The following is a 20,609-nucleotide window of genomic DNA, read 5'->3' as shown; positions in this document are numbered from 1 at the left end:
AGATGACATTTCTCATCCAGCGGCCAACAGTTAAATTCCCGGCCAACCCAAGTGACCGATGGGCCGGCTCTGAGACCTACGGCACCTCACAGAAGTGCAGTTACCCCAGGAGCCAGTCCTCAGCCTGTCCCTGGGCCCTCCCAAGCTTCCCTCTATTTTAGTCGCAGAGATTTCTATTTGTGAAAGGGTGTAAGGAGCAGATGTTTCTGGCCCTGCTCTCCCGTGTCCTTGTCTCCTGACTGGACACAGATGTGTGGCTAATTCAGCAGGACTTGCCTCACCGGTTGGCTGTGGTCCCTGTCTCTGAGTTGCCCCATGCTCTGTGCGCAGGCGGCTTTAGAAATATCATCCACAGAGTGTGGTTTCTCCTGAGAAGCATCTCTTAAAGAAAACGTCCCTGTTAGAGACGGTTCTCACGGAAGCCTGGAGGCTGGCTGACCAAGGTCCCTGAGTCAGCGTCACTCCTCCTTGCTGGGCGGGCTATGGGGACCAGGTGTGTGACTTTGGGGAGGCCAGCTCACCCGCCCTTACTTGGGAGTGTGCAGGCCCACTTCACAGATTACTCCAGCACGCATACGGACAAAAGCCAGACAGAAGGACGCGTATTTGAAATAGGATCATTTTTATCAACAGCAAAACTCAAGTCCCACCTAAAGGAAGGTTGACCATCAGGACGCCGTGTTTTCTGTGGCAGAACATTTTTGCTTTGTTTTAACCAAACAATTCCTTAGTGATGGGATTGGTCACAAAACCAGCTTCCATTTCACCCCTGCTAAAGTGATACTTTTTAAATAGGAAAGGGAAGTTTTATGAGTCACAGTTTTGAGGGAAAGCAAAGTTCATGTCTGCTCTTAAACTGTTTGGTCACAAGTATTTAAAAAAATGAATCACAGGAAAATCCTAAAGGAAAACACACCAAATTGTCAACCTCAGGTAGTGAGGCTATCAGTGATTCTTTTACTTCTTTCTTGTGTTCCCTTTTTCTCCTGATTTTTAATAATGGCACATATTATTTTTATAACTAGAAAAAGTATTAAAATACATTCTTATTTTATGTAATTGAAGAAACTTCTCAAGTATTATTTCCCCCCACTCCTTCTGTATATATATGGACTTTTCTCATCTCTATGGATGGCCTATATTTTACCTCTGTTCATAGAAAAATTGAGTTGGTGAGGCACCACTGTTGAGTCTCAGCAGATTTACCTATGTGTCTTCTTCCTGAAGAATAACTCTTGGGAGGTCAGAGTGCTCTCTAGGGATTATGAAACACGCTAAGAAATGAAAGTGTCCCCCGTCCCGCCGCCCCCTGCTGCAGCGCCTGTGTAATCTAGAATTCTAAATCCCCTGGCTCTGCAGCTGCACCTTGCTTTCTGTCCTTGAAGGTGGGGCTCGTCCAGGTCATCCCGGGGAACACGAAGTGACTGGGTTCCCCTTGCAGGTGCAGGAGCCAGCTCCGGAGTCTCTGCCAACTTCCCCAGCACCTCTGGCAGCAGCACCCTCTCTCCCTTCCAGCACGCCCACAAAGGTAAGGACCGTGCTTCTGCAGCTAGCCAGCTGTTACAAGTAAGGCACTTGGGTGAAAGCGAAGAGGGAGGCTGGGAGCAGCTATGAGGAATGGCAGCAGGGGCTCCTTGGTGCCCCCAGTAGTGGGAAGCTGGTCGTGATGTCCGCAAGGAGTGGAAGCGATCTCTCCATGGGAGCCCGGGGTCCCTTAGAACACACTGGCAAGAAAGGCACATCCTGGAGCCGCAGGGTGGTACTCAGGACACAGGCGGCTGGGCGGCAGAGAACAAGCTTCCCACCCGTGGCTGGGCCACAGCCATTCTGTTGCTGGCTTTCAGATCAACCTGCAGAGCCCAACACTTAATATTAGTTTCCGAGAACTACATTTTGCTCGTTAATCCCTTAGGGATGGAAAGGCTTTGAGGAGGGTGGAGGCCCCCGAGGCCCCCGTCTCTCTCAGATCAAGGCCTCATGCTGGTCCCTGCTGCCATCGGGCTATTTCAGTGCCATCCATTATTTAAGCAGATTTAAGGCCCAGGTCTCAGTGAGGTTCGGGGGCCCTTCAGAGTCCCACAGTGCACTCAGCACGCTAGCCTCGGCATCACCCCCCCAAACCTGACCCTGCACATTCACAGAGCATCAAAGCTGGAAGACTTTGCTAGGATATAGGAGTCTCATTTCCACCAGGCCCCGAGTGGGGGGCAGGGAATAGCACACAACCAGTGAATATTAAAGCACTTATATCATCCATACCTGGCATCCAAATGATGATTTCTTGCAGACACACACCACCCGGGAGGATGGGTGTGGAAACTGGCAGCGCTGGGGCTACGAGCTCTGGTGCCTCTTTCCAAAATGGCCTTGGCCTCCTTCAGAGGGTCCCCGGTGCTTTAGATCTTGTCCCTTTCCTGTGGGAATGGTGGGTCACCTGGATCCTGCCTCATGAGGACCGGAATCCTGTTTGTTAGTTCAGAGAATGAGAGCAAGCAGCAGGGCATTGCACGTGTCGATGGCAGGCGTTATTGGGGAAAACAGCGAGAGCCCCCTGGGGAAGGGATCCCCGTGGTGAGGTGACAGAACAGAGGAAGAGGTGTGGCAGCCCCTTCACCACCTTTGCCCTGGGAGTCTGATTATGACACTTAGGTTGAAATTGCATGAAACACAGGATGGCGCCAAACCAAGAACAGAATCTCTGGCCCTCCGAGGTGACTTCTGCTTGGATGGAACTGTCTTCATGACACTTGTTTGTGGGCTTCTTCCTCTCTGCATCCCAACTCACCCAGGGTTCCCAAAGTAGTAATACCAAGAGCAAGCACCTCAGGAACAACTGAGCAAACCTGAAGCATGGTGTTCCAGATAAGTCTGGATCAGCCTCAGTTAAGGCCAGCCATGATGGTCAAGGCAAACCTGTAGTTTGGGATTCTGAGGGTCCCCTGGAAGTGTCCCCTGCCACAGGCACTGCGGTCTTCTCAGAGGGTGGATTCTGCGGGGCTCAGGGGCACCTGTAGGGAGTCCTGAGCCCCGTGCTGCCCTCTCTCCCTGCCTCCAGCAGAGCTCTCAGGCCAAGGGCACCTGGCCACAGCCCTGATCATTGCCATGTCCACCATCTTCATCATGGCCATAGCCATTGTCCTCATCATCATGTTCTACATCATGAAGACAAAGCCTTCTGCTCCAGGTGACTGCTCCCCAATGCCCCCCACTCCCTCCCCACAAACGCTTGCTCTCCCACAGTTCCATTCTGTCAGCTTACCCAGTCTGTGAGTCAGGCTCCTCACACCCTTCCCTTTCTCCAACCAGCCTGCTGTACCAGCCACCCAGTGAAGAGCGTGGAAGCCCAAGTGAGCAAGGAAGAGGAGAAGAAAGAGGCCCAAGGTCTGCAAACCGAACCCCCACAGCACGGGTGTCCATCCCAGGGTGGAGGTCGTGTGCTCCGCTCGCCAGCACCCGGAAGCTTGGCCTCCCAACTGCTGGTGCTCTCATGCCCCCTAGAACAGGGCTGCAGGAAGAGGTGTCGGGGCCCCCACATCACGCCCTAAGCGTGGTGTGGCTTAGTCACCGGGCAAGCCTGCTAAAGAGGAAGTGAAGGGAAGCAGGGAAGGATGAGTTCAGAACCAGGGACTGACTACAGCTCCCTTCCCCTCACCCTCATTCTTCCCATTTACCTGCAGACAGTGTGGTGATTTTCTCTGAGAAGGACGAATTCGAGAAGCTGACCACAGCTCCAGCAAAGACTGCCAAGAGGTAAGTCAAGCCAAAGCAGCCACTCGTCGTGGGGTGGAGCAGCCCCCAGCCCCAGGTGAGGTCAGGGGTCCTCTTGGGGTCCTGAGCAGAAAGGGGAGTGCCAGATGGGGAGCATCCCGAGAAGCCTGGCCACTGGCCTGGAGGCTCCAGAGGGAGCAGAACCCCGGGACAAGCAAGGCAGGAGAGTACCAGGCCTCAGCCTCACCTCTGACCTGCAGCAGGGGCCAGGCAGTGTGAGGGGCAGGTGGTTAACACCTTGCTCCAGGGCCAGCTGCCCGCCCCCGCCCCCCGCCTTCCTCTTCAACATGCACCTTCTGTGCGCAGACCCGAGGCTTGTGAGTGTCCCCTTCTTCTTCAGCAGCAACCCATGGCCAACAGCAACACTGGTGTCACTAGCGCTAAAACCAGAACTGGTTTCCCGAAACGCTGGACAGCGCTGGTGATGATGATGGCTAAGGAACATTCGGTGCTAGGTCTGTGAGTGCCCCACGCACAAGGTGCTAATATTACCCCTGATCGTGGAAAGCCGAGGTTTGGAAGCTGTCACGTGCCTGAGGTGACACATCCAGGAGTAACAGGCGTCTGGCCCCACAGCCCGCATTGTGCAGGCTCCAGACCAACCACTAACACTTGTGAAGTAAGACTTCTTAAAGAAGAATTTTGACATGTGAGATTTTTACCATATTTAGCACACATTAGGATGTAGAATCAGCCCTGGCTTTAATATCTAGGGCAGACGGAAGTAAACTTTTCCTTTGCCCCCTCACACGGTCATTGGACTGGTCCTGCTTAGGTTCCACAAATCCACCCCATGGTGTCAGTCCCCTGTCTGGCCTCTACCCCGTTGGCCATTCCAGGACCCCATTGTGCCCACGTCATAGGTGGGACACAGAGGCCATGGGGGGCCCCAAACTAATTATAGGAAGGGCAGAGGGGCACTGTCTCCTGGCCTGCAACCTTCCCAAGGTGGGTGAACTCTTGCAAAGCCTTTCATTTGTAGGAATGATCATGACTCCAGACGTTTGTGTAGAGCTTTGGCATTAATCAAGCACTTCCAAAGGTGTTACCTCATTTAGAAAACTCCAGCATCTCTCAAGACCCCTGTTGCAAGGGCAGGAAGCAGACTTAAATCATGAAATCTGTACATGCTGGGAAAGAAAAGAAAGAGTGGGGGTCCCCCTGGGCAGTCCCTTAGGTGGCGGTCATTTCCTGTGAGTGCCTCTGTTCCCGCTGACCCCCCATGTCAGAGCCCCGGGCTGGGCCGGGCTGCGGGGGCTGGCCCTGCAGTGTGCCTCCCTGCGGACGAGTTTCTCCTCCACCCTCCCGTCTGTGCAGCCCTGTCTTGTGGCAGCCTTCTGTTCCTCCAGGCTTTGCTCTTTCTCAAAAGTAGGGGATAGGGGTACTCAAAGGGCAGGGATGTGTCCTATGACTTAAAAATAATACTTGTTTCATATGCAAATATCAAATAAAAATGAAAACCAGGGGGCGCCTGGGTGGCTCAGTTGTTAAGCGTCTGCCTTCGGCTCAGGTCATGATCCCAGGGTCCCGGGATCGAGCCCCGCATCGGGCTCCCTGCTCCGCGGGAAGCCTGCTTCTCCCTCTCCCACTCCCCGTGCTTGTGTTCCCTCTCTCGCTGTGTCTCTCTCTGTCAAATAAATAAATAAAATTAAAAAAAAAAAAAGAAAAAAAAGAAAACCGGACAATCGTGCTATAAAAGACAAGGCACAGAGCTCCTGTCCCCTCTGTCTGCTCCTAGGCCTTAGGAAAAGGACCTGGGGCCATCAGTGGTCTCTGGGGACAACCGTGCTTTTGTTCCTAGTCTGCTGGGGGTGGGGGGAGACAGCGGCAGGCCAGCCAACTCCGAGCAAGGCCCTGAACCTACTGGGCCTCACCTTCATCTGGCCTCTAGGGTTGCGTTTGAGTGTGGGCTTCATTACTGTAACCCAGTGGCTAGAAAAGAATAATTCTTTGTAAGTCGTCAGCCAGACCACAGGAAGCGAACAGGATGCCTAAAAAAAGAATGTTGTTTTTCAGCTATTTGGAATGATTGAGAGTTTAAGCTCCAACCCACATGTGCCTAGGGCTGTGGACGGTGAGCAGTGGTGGAATGTGGGCCCACCTGGCTTCCAGGGGGAGCTCCTGAAGCCCCTCTTGCAGCTTGCTGTGACCCCACCTACAATGCACACATTTCAGCCAGGTCACCCCCTAGTCAAGACGGGGGCTCCCCAGGCAGGCTCATTCAGCTCTGTTTGGGGTTGTTCCAGAGAACTTGCACAGATTCAGTGCCGGCCACATAAACCTGTTTGCATTTAGAACAAGGCTGAACTTGGAGCTGGCCTGCATTAAAAATAAGAAGCTGAGGGGCGCCTGGGTGGCTCAATCGTTAAGGATCAGGTCCGCCTTCGGATCAGGTCATGGTCCCAGGGTCCTGGTGGGATCGAGCCCTGCATCGGGCTCTTGGCTCAGCGGGAAGCCTGCTTCTCCCTCTCCCACTCCCCCTGCTTGTGTTCCCTCTCTCGCTGTGTCTCTGTCAAATAAATAAATAGAATCTTAAAAAAAAAAAATAGGAAGCTGGGACATATTCAAGAAAGCTTAACTGAGCCGGGTCAGGGGAACAGACGAGCAGATGTTGTCCCCCTCCCTGATGAACCCCAGCCACGTGGGGCTCGAGAGACACCTTGTGAGTCCTCTCACGGGACACCTGCAGGCCCCCCTGCATCCGGGTCACTCATTGGGAGGAGTAGCAAGTGCGGCATGTCTCTCTCACCTCATGCCCAGGAGCTGCTCAGTAAAAGCTTGGGGAACAAGTCCCTGCATTCCCATCGATCGATCCATCAATCATCTTCCCACTGGGAAAATGTGTCAGGGCCACTGCTAACAAACACCCTCCTGTTCCCACAGCGAGAACGACGCATCATCGGAGAACGAGCAGCTGCTGAGCCGGAGCATGGACAGTGACGAGGAGCCTGCCACCGACAAGCAGGGCTCCCCAGAGCTGTGCCTCTTGTCGCTGGTTCACCTGGCCCGGGAGAAGTCGGCGGCCACCAAGTCAGCCGGGGTGAGGCCCTGGCGCTGCTCCTCGCACGTTTGTTGGAGCCCCGGGAGGCGGAGACGGGAGGCGGGACCACCACGGGACCCTAGATAGAGGGGCAGGCTTAACACAAGATAGCAAAAAAATAGGAAACTTATCTCTGTATTATCTAGCTTTATAGAAGAAAATGAAAGATAGTAAGCCAAGAGAAAAGTTAAAATTGCTTGGAATACCGTAAGACAAAAAAACCTTTGTAAATATATTGGCATGTGTCCAAGCAGACCAAAAAATATATATACACACACACACACAGTGTACACACTCACACATACATACACACACCCATAGTGTACACACACACATACACAATATGCCCCAGTTTTGCATGTAAAATTGCCCAGAGGGCTTGTCACCCAAAGCAGGCCAGCTGGGAACGTGCCGTGGCAGGGCAGGATGCGCGGGCAAAAGAGCACAGCGCTGCTCAGGCTGCCTGAGCACGTAGCGCATGGTTCACTGGCAGCCTGACCCAAGCGTAGGTCAGCGTGTTGCTAGGTAACATTGCTAATGAGGAAAACATCCCCGCTTGGGAAGCCGGATCTGGCTTAGGTCTGGACAGGGATGACAGGCTCTGGGCTGCCCTGAGTTCAGGGACATCTGTGATGGTACCCATCACTTGCAGGGACCCTGGAAGCCCATGCAGTTGTTCTGAGGGGTATTGGCTCCCGTGGGGCATGGTACCTTTCAGCCAGGATCCCGCATGGGCCTCATGTGTGCTCTGGGAGAAGAGTCTGTGGATGGCTGCCGACACAGCCACAGCATCCCAGGCGCCCTCTGGCCAGCTCGGATCCCTGCCACTCACCCTCCCACACGGACCGATGCCAGGTGTCTTGTGAGCCTGAATGTCCAATGGAGCCGAAGAGTAGCCCCACCTCTGTACACACTGAAGGGGTCGAATTTCCTGATGAGATGGTCACGTGAGGGCGTCAGTCAGGGGAGAGTAGCTGCCGACGCTGGGATGGAGAACTTGTGTTTTTGTGGGCTACCACTTCCTCTTGTTCTGAAAATTAACATTCTCTTCACTTTTCCCATAGATTCAAAGCCGAAGGAAAAAGATATTGGATGTGTATGCCAATGTGTGTGGAGTCGTTGAAGGTAAGCATGGACACGCTGTTTGGGGACACGTATCCCAGATTTCCCCAACCGTCAACATGGAGGAGGTGGCTCTGGCAGGAGTCCCGAGGCCCCGTGGGGGCCGAGAAAGGCCACCCACCCAGCTGGTCATGTTCCTCATCCCAGCGGCTGGCGAACCCCTCAGGTGTGGAGAGACGTGGAATCTGGCGCCAAACTATTTAAGGCCCTTTCCCTGGCACTCCCCAAGGCCCTTTCCCTCACAGGACAAGGAGATGACACCCAGCCAGCCCCGGGGCAGGGCCTCCCTGGGGGACCGTGGAGTCAGTAGAGAACAGTAGTGGAAGGAGCCAGTGTCGCCCAGTGTCCCCCAGATGCTGTCTCCGCACTGGCGTTTTCAGTCACTTACCCGGTCATTAGGTGGCCTTGCCCTTTCCTTGTGTCCTGGTCCCCCTCCTCAAAGATGCTTCCCGAGCAAGCAGAGTCAGGCTGTCTCACAACTACCCTCTGGGTACGGGCAGCAGGACTAGGAATAAAAGCATTTCAACCTGAAACCAGAATCCACAGTCCCCATTTCTTCCAAATCTAGGCTCTAAATTACCTTTGTATCCACCCAGGGGACAAAACCCCTCATCACTGAGGTTAGGGAATGTTCCCCAGCTAATTGGGCCACTCGGCCCTGGTCTCACTGGCGTCCCTCCTTGGACTTCTGGGTCTGCCCCAGGCAGCAGTTGTGGAGCCCGGGGGCCTCTCATTTCTCCTCAGAGGTGGAGCCCAGCACACCGAGCCCGGGGCAGGCTTGCTGGCTGAGTGCTCCTTTGGCCAGAAATAACTTCCAGGGGCCAAGAACTCGACCTGGCTGCCTGTTGAAATGCAGCATCTCTCCATAAGTACACATGCCCCATGTCTGATAAGCCTGGCATGGCTGCCCCGTGGAAGATGGTCTGAGATTTGCATTCCATCACCCTGGAAAGCTCTTCTCTGTTCCAAAATATGTCTTGGCTTTTAGAGCCCATACTCCTGGGACAGTGGTTTTCAAATTAATTTCAGGAACCCCAGAGGAAAGAGGAGCTTCTCCAGTGAGACTGGGAGGGTGAAGAGTGTGAGCCCCATGTGCTTGGTCACCCTCTCACAGCCTGGGGTGCTTAGTGTGCTTATCAACCCTTGGGGACAGTCACATCTCCAAGGCGGAGAACCTCAGACCAGCAGTGCCCAGCCCTGGGGGAATAGTATATACTCACCCAGAGTTTTCCACTGTCTCCCTTCTGCCCAGCCACCCCCTCAAAGGCCCCAAGATCCTGATGTAATTTGGCTGGGGTGTCTCTGGCATCAATTTCTTTTGTCTGTTTTTAATCAACCTTGTAATTCTGAGATCACTGCAGATTCACATGCAGTGGTAGGACACTATACAGAGAGTTCCTGTGGACCCTTTACTCAGTGTCCCCCAATGAGACCATCTTGCTGAATCAATCTGAAAGTCACAATCAGGACATTAATACCTGAAGACAGAGCCCATTTCCTTCACCACAAGGATCCCTCTGTATACCCTTTTATAGCCTCACCCACTTCCCCACCCCCACCTCTCCTTAGTCTCTGGCAACCACTAATCGTTCTTCATTTCTACAGTGGCTACAAATGAAGCCACTATAAAGAGCCACTCTGGGATAAATGCCAGAAGATCTACAGGTTGAAATGCTTTTATTCCTAGTCCTGCTGCCCGTACCCAGCGGGTAGCTGTGAGACAGCCTGACTCTGCTTGCTCGGGAAGCATCTTTGAGGAGGGGGACCAGGACACAAGGAAAGGGCAAGGCCACCTAATGACCGAGTAATCTTCTACATTTCTACATTCTCCTTAGTCTCTGGCAACCACTAATCGTTCTTCATTTCTACAATCATTCTTAATGTCCACGAAATGTCATTTCGTGGACATTAAGTGGACTCATGTACCGTGTAACCTTTTGCCAAAGGCCCTTTTCCTCCATATAATTCTCCAGAGATTCATGCAAGTTGTTGTGTGTATTGTAGATTTTTCCTCATACCCCTGAGTACCTGCCCACATTGTGGACGAATCACAACTCGTCCGAGCATTCATCCATTTAAGAACATCTTGGTTGTTTCCAGGGGCTATTTATGAATAAAGCCACTATAAAGAGCCATGAAAAGGTTTTATGTGAACATAAGTCATAATTTCTCTGGGATAAATGCCCAGGAGTACAGTTGTTGGGTTGTATGGTAGTTGCATGTTTAGTGTTTTAAAAAACTGCCGGGGCACCTGGGTGGCCCAGTTGGTTGAGCGTCCGACTCTTGTTTTTGGCTCAGGTCGTGATCTCAGGGTCATGGGGTCAAGCCCTGCACTGGGCTCCGAGCTTGGCACAGCACAGAGTCTGCTTGGGATTCTCTCTCCCTCTCCCTCTGCCTCTCCCACTCGTGCTCTCTCTCTCTCTCTAAAAGAAATAAATAAATCTTTAAAAAAAAAAAAAAAAAAACCTGCCAAACTGTTTCCCAAAGTGCCTGTACCATGTCCATCCCCGCCGGCAATGTGTGAGTGGTCTTGTTTCTCTACTTCCTCGCCAGCATTTGCTAGTGTTGCTGTTTTTTATTTTAGTCACTCTGATAGTTATGTTTTCATATCTCATGGTGGTTTTAATTCGCATTTCCCTAATGTAGCATCTTTTTTTTTATTATGTTATGTTAATCACCATACATCATTACTTTTTGATGTAGTGTTCCATGATTCATTGTTTGCCTATAACACCCAATGCTCCATGCAGTATGTGCCCTCTTTTCATGAGCTCATTGCCATCTGTATGTCCTCTTCAGTAAAATGTTTCTCTGTCTTTTGCCCATTTTCCAACTGGATTGTGGGGGGTTTTGCTGTTGAGTTTTGAATACGAGTCCTTTGATGGGTATGTGGTTTGTAAATATTTTCTCCACTGTGTAGGTTGTCTTTCCATTCTCTTAATAGGGTCTTTCACAGAGAGGTGAAATTTTGATGAGTCAAATTTATCGTTTTACTTTTATAGATTTTGTTTTTGGTATCAAGGCTAAGATCTCTTTGCCTAGCCCTAGAACACAAAGATTTTCTCCTGTGACTGTTTTCTAAAAAGTTTTATCATTTTGTTTTGCATTTGAGTCCATGATCAGTTGGAGTTAATTTTTATAAAAGATGTGAGACTTCAGTTGAGGGTTTTTGTTGTTGGTGGTTTTTGGGGGGTTTTTTTGGTTTTTTGTTTTTTTGGGTTTTTTACCTATAAGATGTCCAGTAGTCCCAGCACCATTTGTTGGGAAAAGCTATCTTTTGTCCATTGAATTGCTTTTGCACCTTTGTCAAAACTCAGCTTGGGCATATTTGTATGGGTCTGTTTTTTGGGTTCTCTGCTCTGTTGCACTGATCTTTGTGTCAGCTTTTCTGCCAGTACCACATAGCATACAACAAGTCCTGAAATCAGAAAGACTGTTTGCTCCCACTTTCTTCTTTTTGTTCTAAATTGTTCTAGCCAATGTTAGTTCCTTTGCCCTTCCATATAAATCTTAGAATAATTGTCCCTATATCTACAAGATATCTTGCTGGGGATTTTTGTAGGAATTACATCAAACCTGTGTACCAAAGTTTGGGGAGATTTGACATCTTTACTATGTTGAGTTTTCTAATCCATGAAAATGGTATGTCTCTTCATTCATTTCGATTTTCTTCAACTTTTCTCATCAGCATTATGTAGGTTTTAGAATATAAGTCTTATACATATTTTGCTAGATTTATATCTAAGAACTTCATTTATTTTTGAATGATTGTGACATTTTATCTTAATTTCAGTGTCTACATATTAATTGCTAGTATATGGAAATACAATTGATTTTTGTATGTTTATCTTGTATCCTGTGACTTTGCTGAACTCACAAAGTCTCAAGAGTTTTCTTATAGATTCCTTGAAATTTTCTACATGGATAATCACATCTGCAGATGGGGACACTTTTATTTCTTCCTTCCCAATCTGTATGCCTTTTCTTGCCTTATTGCACTGGCTATAACTTCCAGCATTATATTGAATAAGAGTAGTAAGAACAGACATCCTTGCCTTGTTCCTGATCTTAAAGGGAAAGCATGTTTTTCACCATTAAGTGTAATGTTGGTTCTAGGGGTTTTGTAAATGATTTACATTAGTTTTGTAGATAGATTACCTTGATTTTTGAATATTGAACCAGTCTCACAACCTTGGAATGAAGTCCATTTGTCATGGTATATAATTCATTTTATATATTGTTGAATTCTATTTATTAATATTTTGTTAAGGATTTTTTTATCTGTATTAATGAGGGATATTGGTGTGTAGTTTCTCTTTTTTGTACTGTCTTGGTCTGGTTTTGGCATCAGGCTAATACTGGCTTCACAGAATAAATTGGGGAGTATTTCCTCCTTTTCTATTTTCCAGAAGAGATTATGTAGAATTGGTGTTAATTCTTCTTTGTATGTTTGGTAGAGTTCCCCAATGAAACTGTGTAGCCTGGAGATTTCTTTTGGGAGGGCTTTTTAAATTACAAATTACATTTCTTTAATCACGTAAGGCTATTCAAAAGATCTATTTCATATTGAGTGAGTTGTATTCATGCTTTTTCAGGATTAGTCCCATTTCATCTAAGCTGTCAAATTTATGTGTGTAGAGTTGCTTGTAGATTCCTTTTTTTAAAAAAATTTTTAAAGACTTTATTTATTTGAGAGAGTGAGTGAGAGAGAGAGAGAGAGTACATGAGCAGGGGCAGAGGGAGAGGAAGAGGGAGAAGCAGGCTCCTCGCTGAGCAGGGAGCCTGACGTGGGGCTCGATCCCAGGACTCTGGGATCATGACCTGAGCCGAAGGTAGGTGCTTAACTGACTGAGCCACCCAGGTGCCCCCCCCTTTTTTTTAATGTCTGCAGGGTCTATAATGATATCCCCTTCTTCATTGCTTAATATTGGTATTTTGTGTCTTCTTTCTTCATTTTTTCTTTATCAATCTTATATTTGTCCATTTTATTGATCTTTTCAAAGAACCAGCTCTTTTCATGTTTCTCTCTATTGTTTTTCCTTTTTCACTTTTATTGATGACTGCTCTTTACTCTATCCTTCCTCCTGTTATTTTGATTTTATTTTGCTATCTTTTCCTGGATGCTTGAGATGGGAGCTTAGATTTTCCTTCTTTTGTAATGTATGTATTTGTGATATAAATATCTCTCTCAGTATTGCTTTAGCTGTGTCCTACAAACTTTGATATGTTGTATTTTTATTTTCCTTCATTTTTAAAACTTCCTTTGAGATTTCTTCTTTGACCCATGGATTATTTGGCAGTGTGTTGTTTAATCCTCATACCATACCAAATGCATTAACAGTGGTGCAAGACAGAGGCCTGCTGAATAGTGGGGCCCCCAGAATGCAGTGAAAGGCCAGCACTATGGAGTTATTCCCAGTGCCAGTGGCTTTCCTCATTGCAGGAGGCAGGACACAGAGCAGGAAGTGACTGCTGGTCGCTCTTCCCTGCGTGGGAAGCACCAACAGCCATTGGTTCTGGAACCTTCCAGAAAGAAGAGGACCCACACATATTTTCTCCCTCCACCCTCATATACAATTTTCTTCTAAAGGAATGTCAAGGGATCAGGCAGGAATCTAATAAAGGTCTCTGAAAACAATGTCTCTCCATTTGAAAAGTAAACTATGTCTTTAAATGCATTAACTCCATGGAGAAATAAATGTAATAAATCAAATTTAATCCCTGCCCCCGCCAAAAAAGAGTGTGTTGTTTAGTTGTTTTGTTTTTTTGTTTTTTTTAGATTTTTTAAATTTATCTGACAGAGAGAGACACAGCGAGAGAGAGAACACAAGCAGGGGGAGTGGGAGAGGGAGAAGCAGGCTTTCCACTGAGCAGGGAGCCCGATGCGGGGCTCGATCACAGGACCCTGGGATCATGACCTGAGCCAAAGGCAGACGCTTAACGACTGAGCCACCCAGGCGCCCCTGTTGTTTAGTTTTCAAGTGTGTGAAGATTTTCCTATTATCGTTGTTTTTGATTTATAGTTTAATTCCATTGTGGTAGGCAAATACACTCTGTATACAGTTTCAATTCTTCTCATTCTTTTGTTGAGATTTAAGGCCTACATTTGAAGAGAATGTGTATTCTGTTATTGTTGAGTGGAGTATTCTATAAATGTTGATTGGATTTTGTTGGTTGATGGTGATATTGAGTTCTATATTCTTGCTGATTTCCTACCAATTGTTCTATCAGTTACTGAGGGAAAGTTGTTGAAGTCTCCAACTGTAATTGTGACTTTGTCTATTTCTCCTTTCAGTTCTTCAGTTTTTGCTTCACATATTTTAGAGCTCTGTTGTTTGATGCATATAGATTTAGGATTGCTATGTCTTCACAGTGGATTGACCCTTTTATCATTATATAATGTTCCTCAGTCTCTGGCAATTTCCTTTATTCTGAAGTCTACTCTGTCTGATGTAATAGCCACTTCTGCTTTCCTTTTATTAGTGTTTACATGGTATATCTTTTTCCATTCTTGTACTTTCAACCTGCCTATATCATTATATTGGATATTAGCTTCTTGTAGATAGCATATAATTGGGCCATTTTTAGTCCATTCCTTCAAGCTCTGTTTTTTAATTGATACTTAAATCATTTACATTTAATGTAGCTATTGATATGTTAGCATTTAAGATTGCTATTTTATTTTTTGTTTATTCTTTTTTGTCTCTGTTTTTCATTTTCTCTGTTTTCTTTTTCCTGCTTTCCTTTGGGTCACTTGAACATATTTTAGAAATCCATTTTGATGTTTTTTTTGAGTGATGTATTTTATGTGTTCTGAGTACATAGCTTTTTCCATAGCTATTTTAGTAGTTTCTTCATCTCTCAACCTCTCTCTCAGTAAATATATACAGCTCATCATAGTCCACTGAGATCATCCTTTTACTAGTTTGAATGAAGTATAAAAAACTTCCCTTTATGTCCTTTCTGTTTATAGTTGTCTTAAATATTTCCTCTACATATATTTAGAACCACATCAGTTGCTTCAACTAGCAAACATAATTCAGAAAACCTAAAAGGAGAAGGAAAGCTATGATGTTTACCAATATTTTTGCTTACTACGCTCTTTTCTGATGTTCCAAGATTCCTTCTTTATCCTTTCCTTTCTGTTTAGAGACTTCTTTTAGTCATTCTTTTAAGGTAGTTCTGTTAGTGACAGATTCTTAGTTTTCCTTCATCCTGAGAATGCCTTGATTTCCCCTTCATTCCCGAAGGGTATTTTCACTGGGTGTGGGACACTGTGTTGACAATTATTTCCTTTCTGTAGTTGAAAATATTGTGCCATGTCCCTTTGGTCTCCAGGTTTCTGACGAAAAATCCACTGCTGTTCTAATTGCTTTTCTGAGGTAGGTAAGGTGTTGATTTTCTCTTGCTGCTTTCAAGACTTGTCTTTAGTTTTCAAGAATTTATGATGTGTTTTGATGTGAATTTCTTTGGGTGTATTCTGTTTGGAGTTTTCTCAGCTTCTTAAATCTGTAGGCTTATGTCTCTTTCAAGTTTGGGCAATTTTCAGCCATTATTTCCTTTTCCATCCATACTCTCTCTCTCCTTTCCTGGCCTCCATGACACAAATGTGAGATCTTTTGTTTTAGCCTCACAGGTCCTTGGGACTCTGTTTTTCAGTTTATTTTATATCTGTTGTTCAGATAAATAATTTCAATTCTATTATCCAGTTAACTAATTCTTTCCTCTATATTCTGCATTGAGTATATCTACTCAGCTTTTTATCTCAATTATTGTCTTTCTGCAGTTCTAACATTGCCACTTGGTTCTTTTTTATATTTTCTATCTTTTGCGAAATCTTTCTATTTTTTCATTTGTTTCAAGCATGTGTGTAATTATTTGTTGAAGCATTTTTATCATGGCTTTTTAAAAATACTTATCAGGGGCACCTGGGTGGCTCAGATGGTTAAGTGTCTGCCTTCGGCTCAGGTCATGATCCCAGAGTCCTGGGATCAAGTCCTGCATCGGGCTCCCTGCTCCTTGGGAGCCTGCTTCTCCCTCTGCCTCTCTCTCTCTCTATCTCTGTCTCTCATGAATAAATAAATAAAATCTTTTTAAAAAAAGAAATAAAAGTAAAGAATAAAAAAAAATAAAAATACTTATCAGATCTGTTATCTTTGGTCTTGTCTTTTTTCATTCATTTGAGATCTTCCTAGCCATCAACAGAGGATTTGGCTGACTTGCCTCACATTCTTTCCCCTTTTTGGAAATATTTTCAAAAATAAAATTAAGAACATTTGAGATCTGCTTAGTTCTTGGTATGCTGAGTGGGTTTCTATTGAAACTGGAAGGTTTATGTCATATTATGAGACTCTGGATCTTATTTAAACCTTCTGTTGTAGCTGGTTTCCTCTGATACCTCTGTGGAGATAGATGTCTAGCTTCCCATTCACCCTTCATTGACACCCAAGTAGGGGCTTCTTTTTGTTGCTGGCAGGGGGGTGGGGTGGGAATCTGTTTCTCTTTTTGTTCTCCACTGATACCACTGGAGTGCAGGCTCTCAATTTGACCTTCCCTGACAACTGGTGCAGTGTTACAGCCTACTGAGGGTGGACATCAGGCTCCCATTCAGCCTTTGCTGGCCTTAGTGGGGGCGGAGCCAGAGTTTTCTCTGTGGTGTTTGGCTGTAACAAAGCAGTTGTCTAAATGTTTTCTTCTTGCTGAGCTTCTCTTTTCCTAGTGCTTTAGCTAGAGAGAGCAGGTCTCTGTTGGGGCTATTTTTGTTTGTTATTGGTGTTTCTGGGTTGCTGGACTCTTCAGCTCCATGCCTGGGATAATGAGGCAGGAGGAAACCAAGGAACTCAGCACCGTATCATTGCTCAACTCCCAAGATCCCTACAGTCTGTCTTTTCTCTCCACAGGTCTCCTTATGTTTGCTTTGTACATAGCATCCAGGGTTTTTAGCTGTACTTACCAGGAAGAATAGGGAAAAGCATATTTACTCCATCATCCAAAAGTGAAAATGCATCAATTTTTTTTTTTTCAAATGCTCCCAGGTGAGTCTAATGTACAGGGAAGGCTGAGAACCATCAGGTGGCAGTGACTTGGCTCAGATAGCACCAACTTCAGGCTGTCTTTGAAAGCACCTTTCATAAAGGTGATTGCTATCCCCATAAAGGGATGTGATACTGTTCCTTTGACTCCCTCCTCAGCCCAGTTCCAGGGGAAGCACGGTCACCCAACTAAGGGTAGCCCATACTCAAGACTTCAGTGACTGCTGACAGTGGTCTTGAGGTAAAACAGCCAGTGTGGCAGCTATTTTCCCAGGAGGAGAGGGGCTATTATTAGGGTTAGTGTACTTATGCTTCTCACGTGGCTGGCAAAGTCCTGGGTGTAGTTCACCTCAAGCTATGCATTTATCTTGTGTGGTTTTCTGCATCTGTGTTTTATTTTACAATTAAAAAAAAGGTTTTAAAAATAATTTTTAATGGTGCTGAGCTTCTGTTACCTGCCATTCACAGTGTCTGACGTGGCCCTTCGTCTCTGCAGGTCTCAGCCCCACAGAGCTGCCATTTGACTGTCTTGAGAAGACGAGCCGAATGCTCAGCTCCACGTACAACTCCGAGAAGGCCGTTGTGAAAACATGGCGCCACCTTGCCGAGAGCTTTGGACTGAAGAGGGATGAGATTGGGGGCATGACAGATGGCATGCAGCTCTTTGACCGCATCAGCACGGCAGGCTATAGCATCCCAGAGCTGCTCACAAAACTGGTGCAGATCGAGCGGCTAGATGCCGTGGAGTCCTTGTGTGCGGACATTCTGGAGTGGGCCGGGCTTGTGCCCCCTGCCTCCCAGCCACCTATGACAGCCTGAGGAGGCTGCCTGTGGGCTGTCCTCCCTGGGAGGCACCAAGGATCTAACAAGGGCTCTGGAGCTGTGAGTGCTGCCAACAGACTGCCAAGAATCGAGGTTTTTTCTCCTGTCACCAGGCTTTGCCTTAGGTTGTTCCCAGGAACAAGAGGAAATGAGGCCCAACTTCCAATCTAATCAAAGATAAAAGATTAAAGCTGGGATACTCCCAGCTCCCCACCTGTACCTCATCAGGCAGGATGAATATTTATTCATGAACTCATTCAAGGGATGTTGTTGGGTGCTCAGATGAACCAAACAACGTGAGGATGACAGAGGTGAAGAATCTGGTCCCTGTCTTTAAGGAGTTTACAACCTAGGGAGAGAGAGAAGACGTGTTTACAAACCACCTTGCTAGAGGACATCAAAGAGTCTGGGTGAGGGGATGGTAAGACAACGTAATAGAAGTTCTGAGGGAGGAGATGGCTCCCCATGGGTGATGAAGGAAGGCAGCCCCATGAAGAAAGCAACTTGAAAGCCTGGTGACATGGCTACAAAAGGCAGACGTCCCACTCCATGTAGTGTCAGGGCCGGTACTTGTCTATGGATATCCTGGGTGGCTTCATTGGGATACCTTTGCCTGTTCTTGAAGCCATCTGTATTCCTACAGCCCTTTCAGTCACTAATGGAAGAGTTAACTCTATGGCCTGCCTTCTGTCCTGACATAGAAGATGTGTGTTTGTCTGGTTGAGTAGACCTGTGTCTAGTCAGCGGCCGGTTTCACCTACTGCATGAATCCCAGGCCTGCCACCTGGTGGTTTTGTATTACACATGAATTGCTTTCCACTCTCATCCTTAGTCAGGTTTGACCCTTTTGTGGGCAGCAATGCTCAAGAACACAATCCATTTAAATGATGGGTCAGTCTGTTTTTGCTTCAAACAGAAATGAGTGGTCCGCTCTATGTATAAAGAGAAATGGTGACTTCCTAAGAGTTCAGCCATGCATAACTGTAGGTTTTGAGCATCCGAGACTTGTGGATGAGCCTTGTGGCATGAGAGCTTCTGAACCAGTCAAGGAACGTGGGGTCTCACAGCACAGGGAGGGCCTGGGCTTAGAATCCAGGGACCTGGTTCTAGTTGTGCCAACGTGGGCCATTTTCTTCTCCCTCCCAGGCTTCAGTTTCTCTTCTGCAAAGGAGAGGTTAGCCTGTGGCTCTGTAATCAGGGTAAGTAAAGTTCAGGTGGGCAATAGGAAAGTAGGGCTGCAGGAAATGCCAGGCCTTTGAAGTACACATCCAAGTGAACACTGTGAGTCATCAAGTTAAATGAGACATGCTTCTAAGCAGAAAAATTCAGAGTAACTGCAGTTGTTTGACACACGTTTAGAGATAAAGTAATAAACTGGCATTGTTCTTGGCAAATTCTCTTACTACACCTGCAGTTGCCAAGAGCGTGGGAGCCAGGGTAGTGATCATACCAGGGGGTTAATTTAGAGTTCACTGCTGAGCTTCCTAATGACAGATCTGACTATGGGTTATTACTAAATTAAAACCAGTCTCTGACTTACAAAGCTATGTTTTTAAAATTATAAGTCACATGACTGAGCAAATGCTTTGGGGGGAGGAAATCAGTCATATGTTTAGAGCCAACAAGCAATTTCCCACCAATGAATGTAGAACATACTGTGATAGGATCATAATTAGGTCCTGAATATTTAATATCATCATTTGCTGTGTCTGTTTGCTGCTGTTTTTCAGAACCTATTTGGTATATCCTGCAAGCTAAATACTCCATGGCAAAATTTAATTCTCCTTTTAATTCCTCTTTGAAATCCTACGGTGCCCCTTTCTCCTGCTTTGTGATAATGATGATGAGAGTCTCCCCCTGAATTGGCTGCAAATGTCACATCTGATGAGCATGCCATTCCAGGGAGACAGCCTGCAGTTTCTCAAGAACAACATTTTCAGTGAAGGAGCAGCGGTGGCTGTTCCCAGGCCCGGAGCTTTGCCTCACTTCATGGGGTCGGAGGTCCAGCCAGCATCACAACCATGTTTCAGTGACCCTCAACTCTCAACTTTTAGGGAGCTAGTCCTTATGGAGCTAAACATTCTTTTGTCATTTACTTATTTGGAAACAAATCCAAGAACAGTTTATTTTGATGGACTTTAGCCTACATTATGGAATTCAAATCAATGAGACCATAATGATTATCACTGACCCTCTGGGATTTCTACCCTGCCATTTTGTACGGAGACAGTCATTATTTTGCTATACTTAAAAACATTTAGGGAGCACCCGAAGCTAAGAGCTATGGGCCCTAGCCAGTGAAGTCTTAAATGTCAATAGTTTTGTCTAATTTTGTATATATAACTTATTATATTTTACAATTTCAATAAACTAATAAAAAGATCTACAGACTGCTCCAATGTGAGTTCTTTCTGGGGGTGGAGGGAGGGAGGAGGTGGGTGAGTGGAGAAGCCTCTGATTACTCTGTGCCCATGTAGACTGCCGTGAGACTGCAAGATTGTGACCAGCCTAAATGAATGAATGGCCTACATTTTTATGGCCTGGGCCATGTGCTTGACAGAAGCAAACATTACACTGAGATTGTATAAAAAAATACCTGGAGCCTTGCTTTCCAAGTTGCTGTCACTATATCACTTAGCTACTGCTGTGTAATCCCCAAATACCCAAAATTCAGTGGCTTAAAGCAACAATATATTATTACAGTTCAGAGGTCAGTAAGGATCTCAGCTGACCTGAGTTGGGCTCAGTTGGATATGGCTCATCTGGGGCCTCTGTCTGTTAGGATACTCTCATTGGGGTTGCTCTGTTCCATTGTCCCCCATCCT

General features: G+C 46.6%; 1 protein-coding gene across 1 annotated transcript in view; it reads left to right on the top strand.

Annotated features, from left to right (window-relative positions):
• Nucleotides 1-20,076, top strand: part of EDAR (ectodysplasin A receptor) — a 35,402-nt gene extending 15,326 nt beyond the window's left edge. The window contains exons 5-11 of the mRNA XM_032420107.1: nt 1,442-1,528; nt 3,059-3,184; nt 3,307-3,381; nt 3,678-3,750; nt 6,652-6,808; nt 7,873-7,933; nt 17,459-20,076. Of these exons, the coding sequence (XP_032275998.1) occupies nt 1,442-1,528; nt 3,059-3,184; nt 3,307-3,381; nt 3,678-3,750; nt 6,652-6,808; nt 7,873-7,933; nt 17,459-17,781 (902 nt within the window). The 3' untranslated portion in view covers nt 17,782-20,076. The remainder of the gene's footprint in view (nt 1-1,441; nt 1,529-3,058; nt 3,185-3,306; nt 3,382-3,677; nt 3,751-6,651; nt 6,809-7,872; nt 7,934-17,458) is intronic.
• The last annotated feature ends 533 nt before the right edge of the window (nt 20,077-20,609 follow it).

Source organism: Phoca vitulina, unplaced genomic scaffold, assembly GCF_004348235.1.
Source record: "Phoca vitulina isolate PV1807 unplaced genomic scaffold, GSC_HSeal_1.0 scaffold22, whole genome shotgun sequence".
Lineage (NCBI taxonomy): Eukaryota > Metazoa > Chordata > Mammalia > Carnivora > Phocidae > Phoca > Phoca vitulina.
This window is presented reverse-complemented; position numbering and strand designations above follow the sequence as displayed.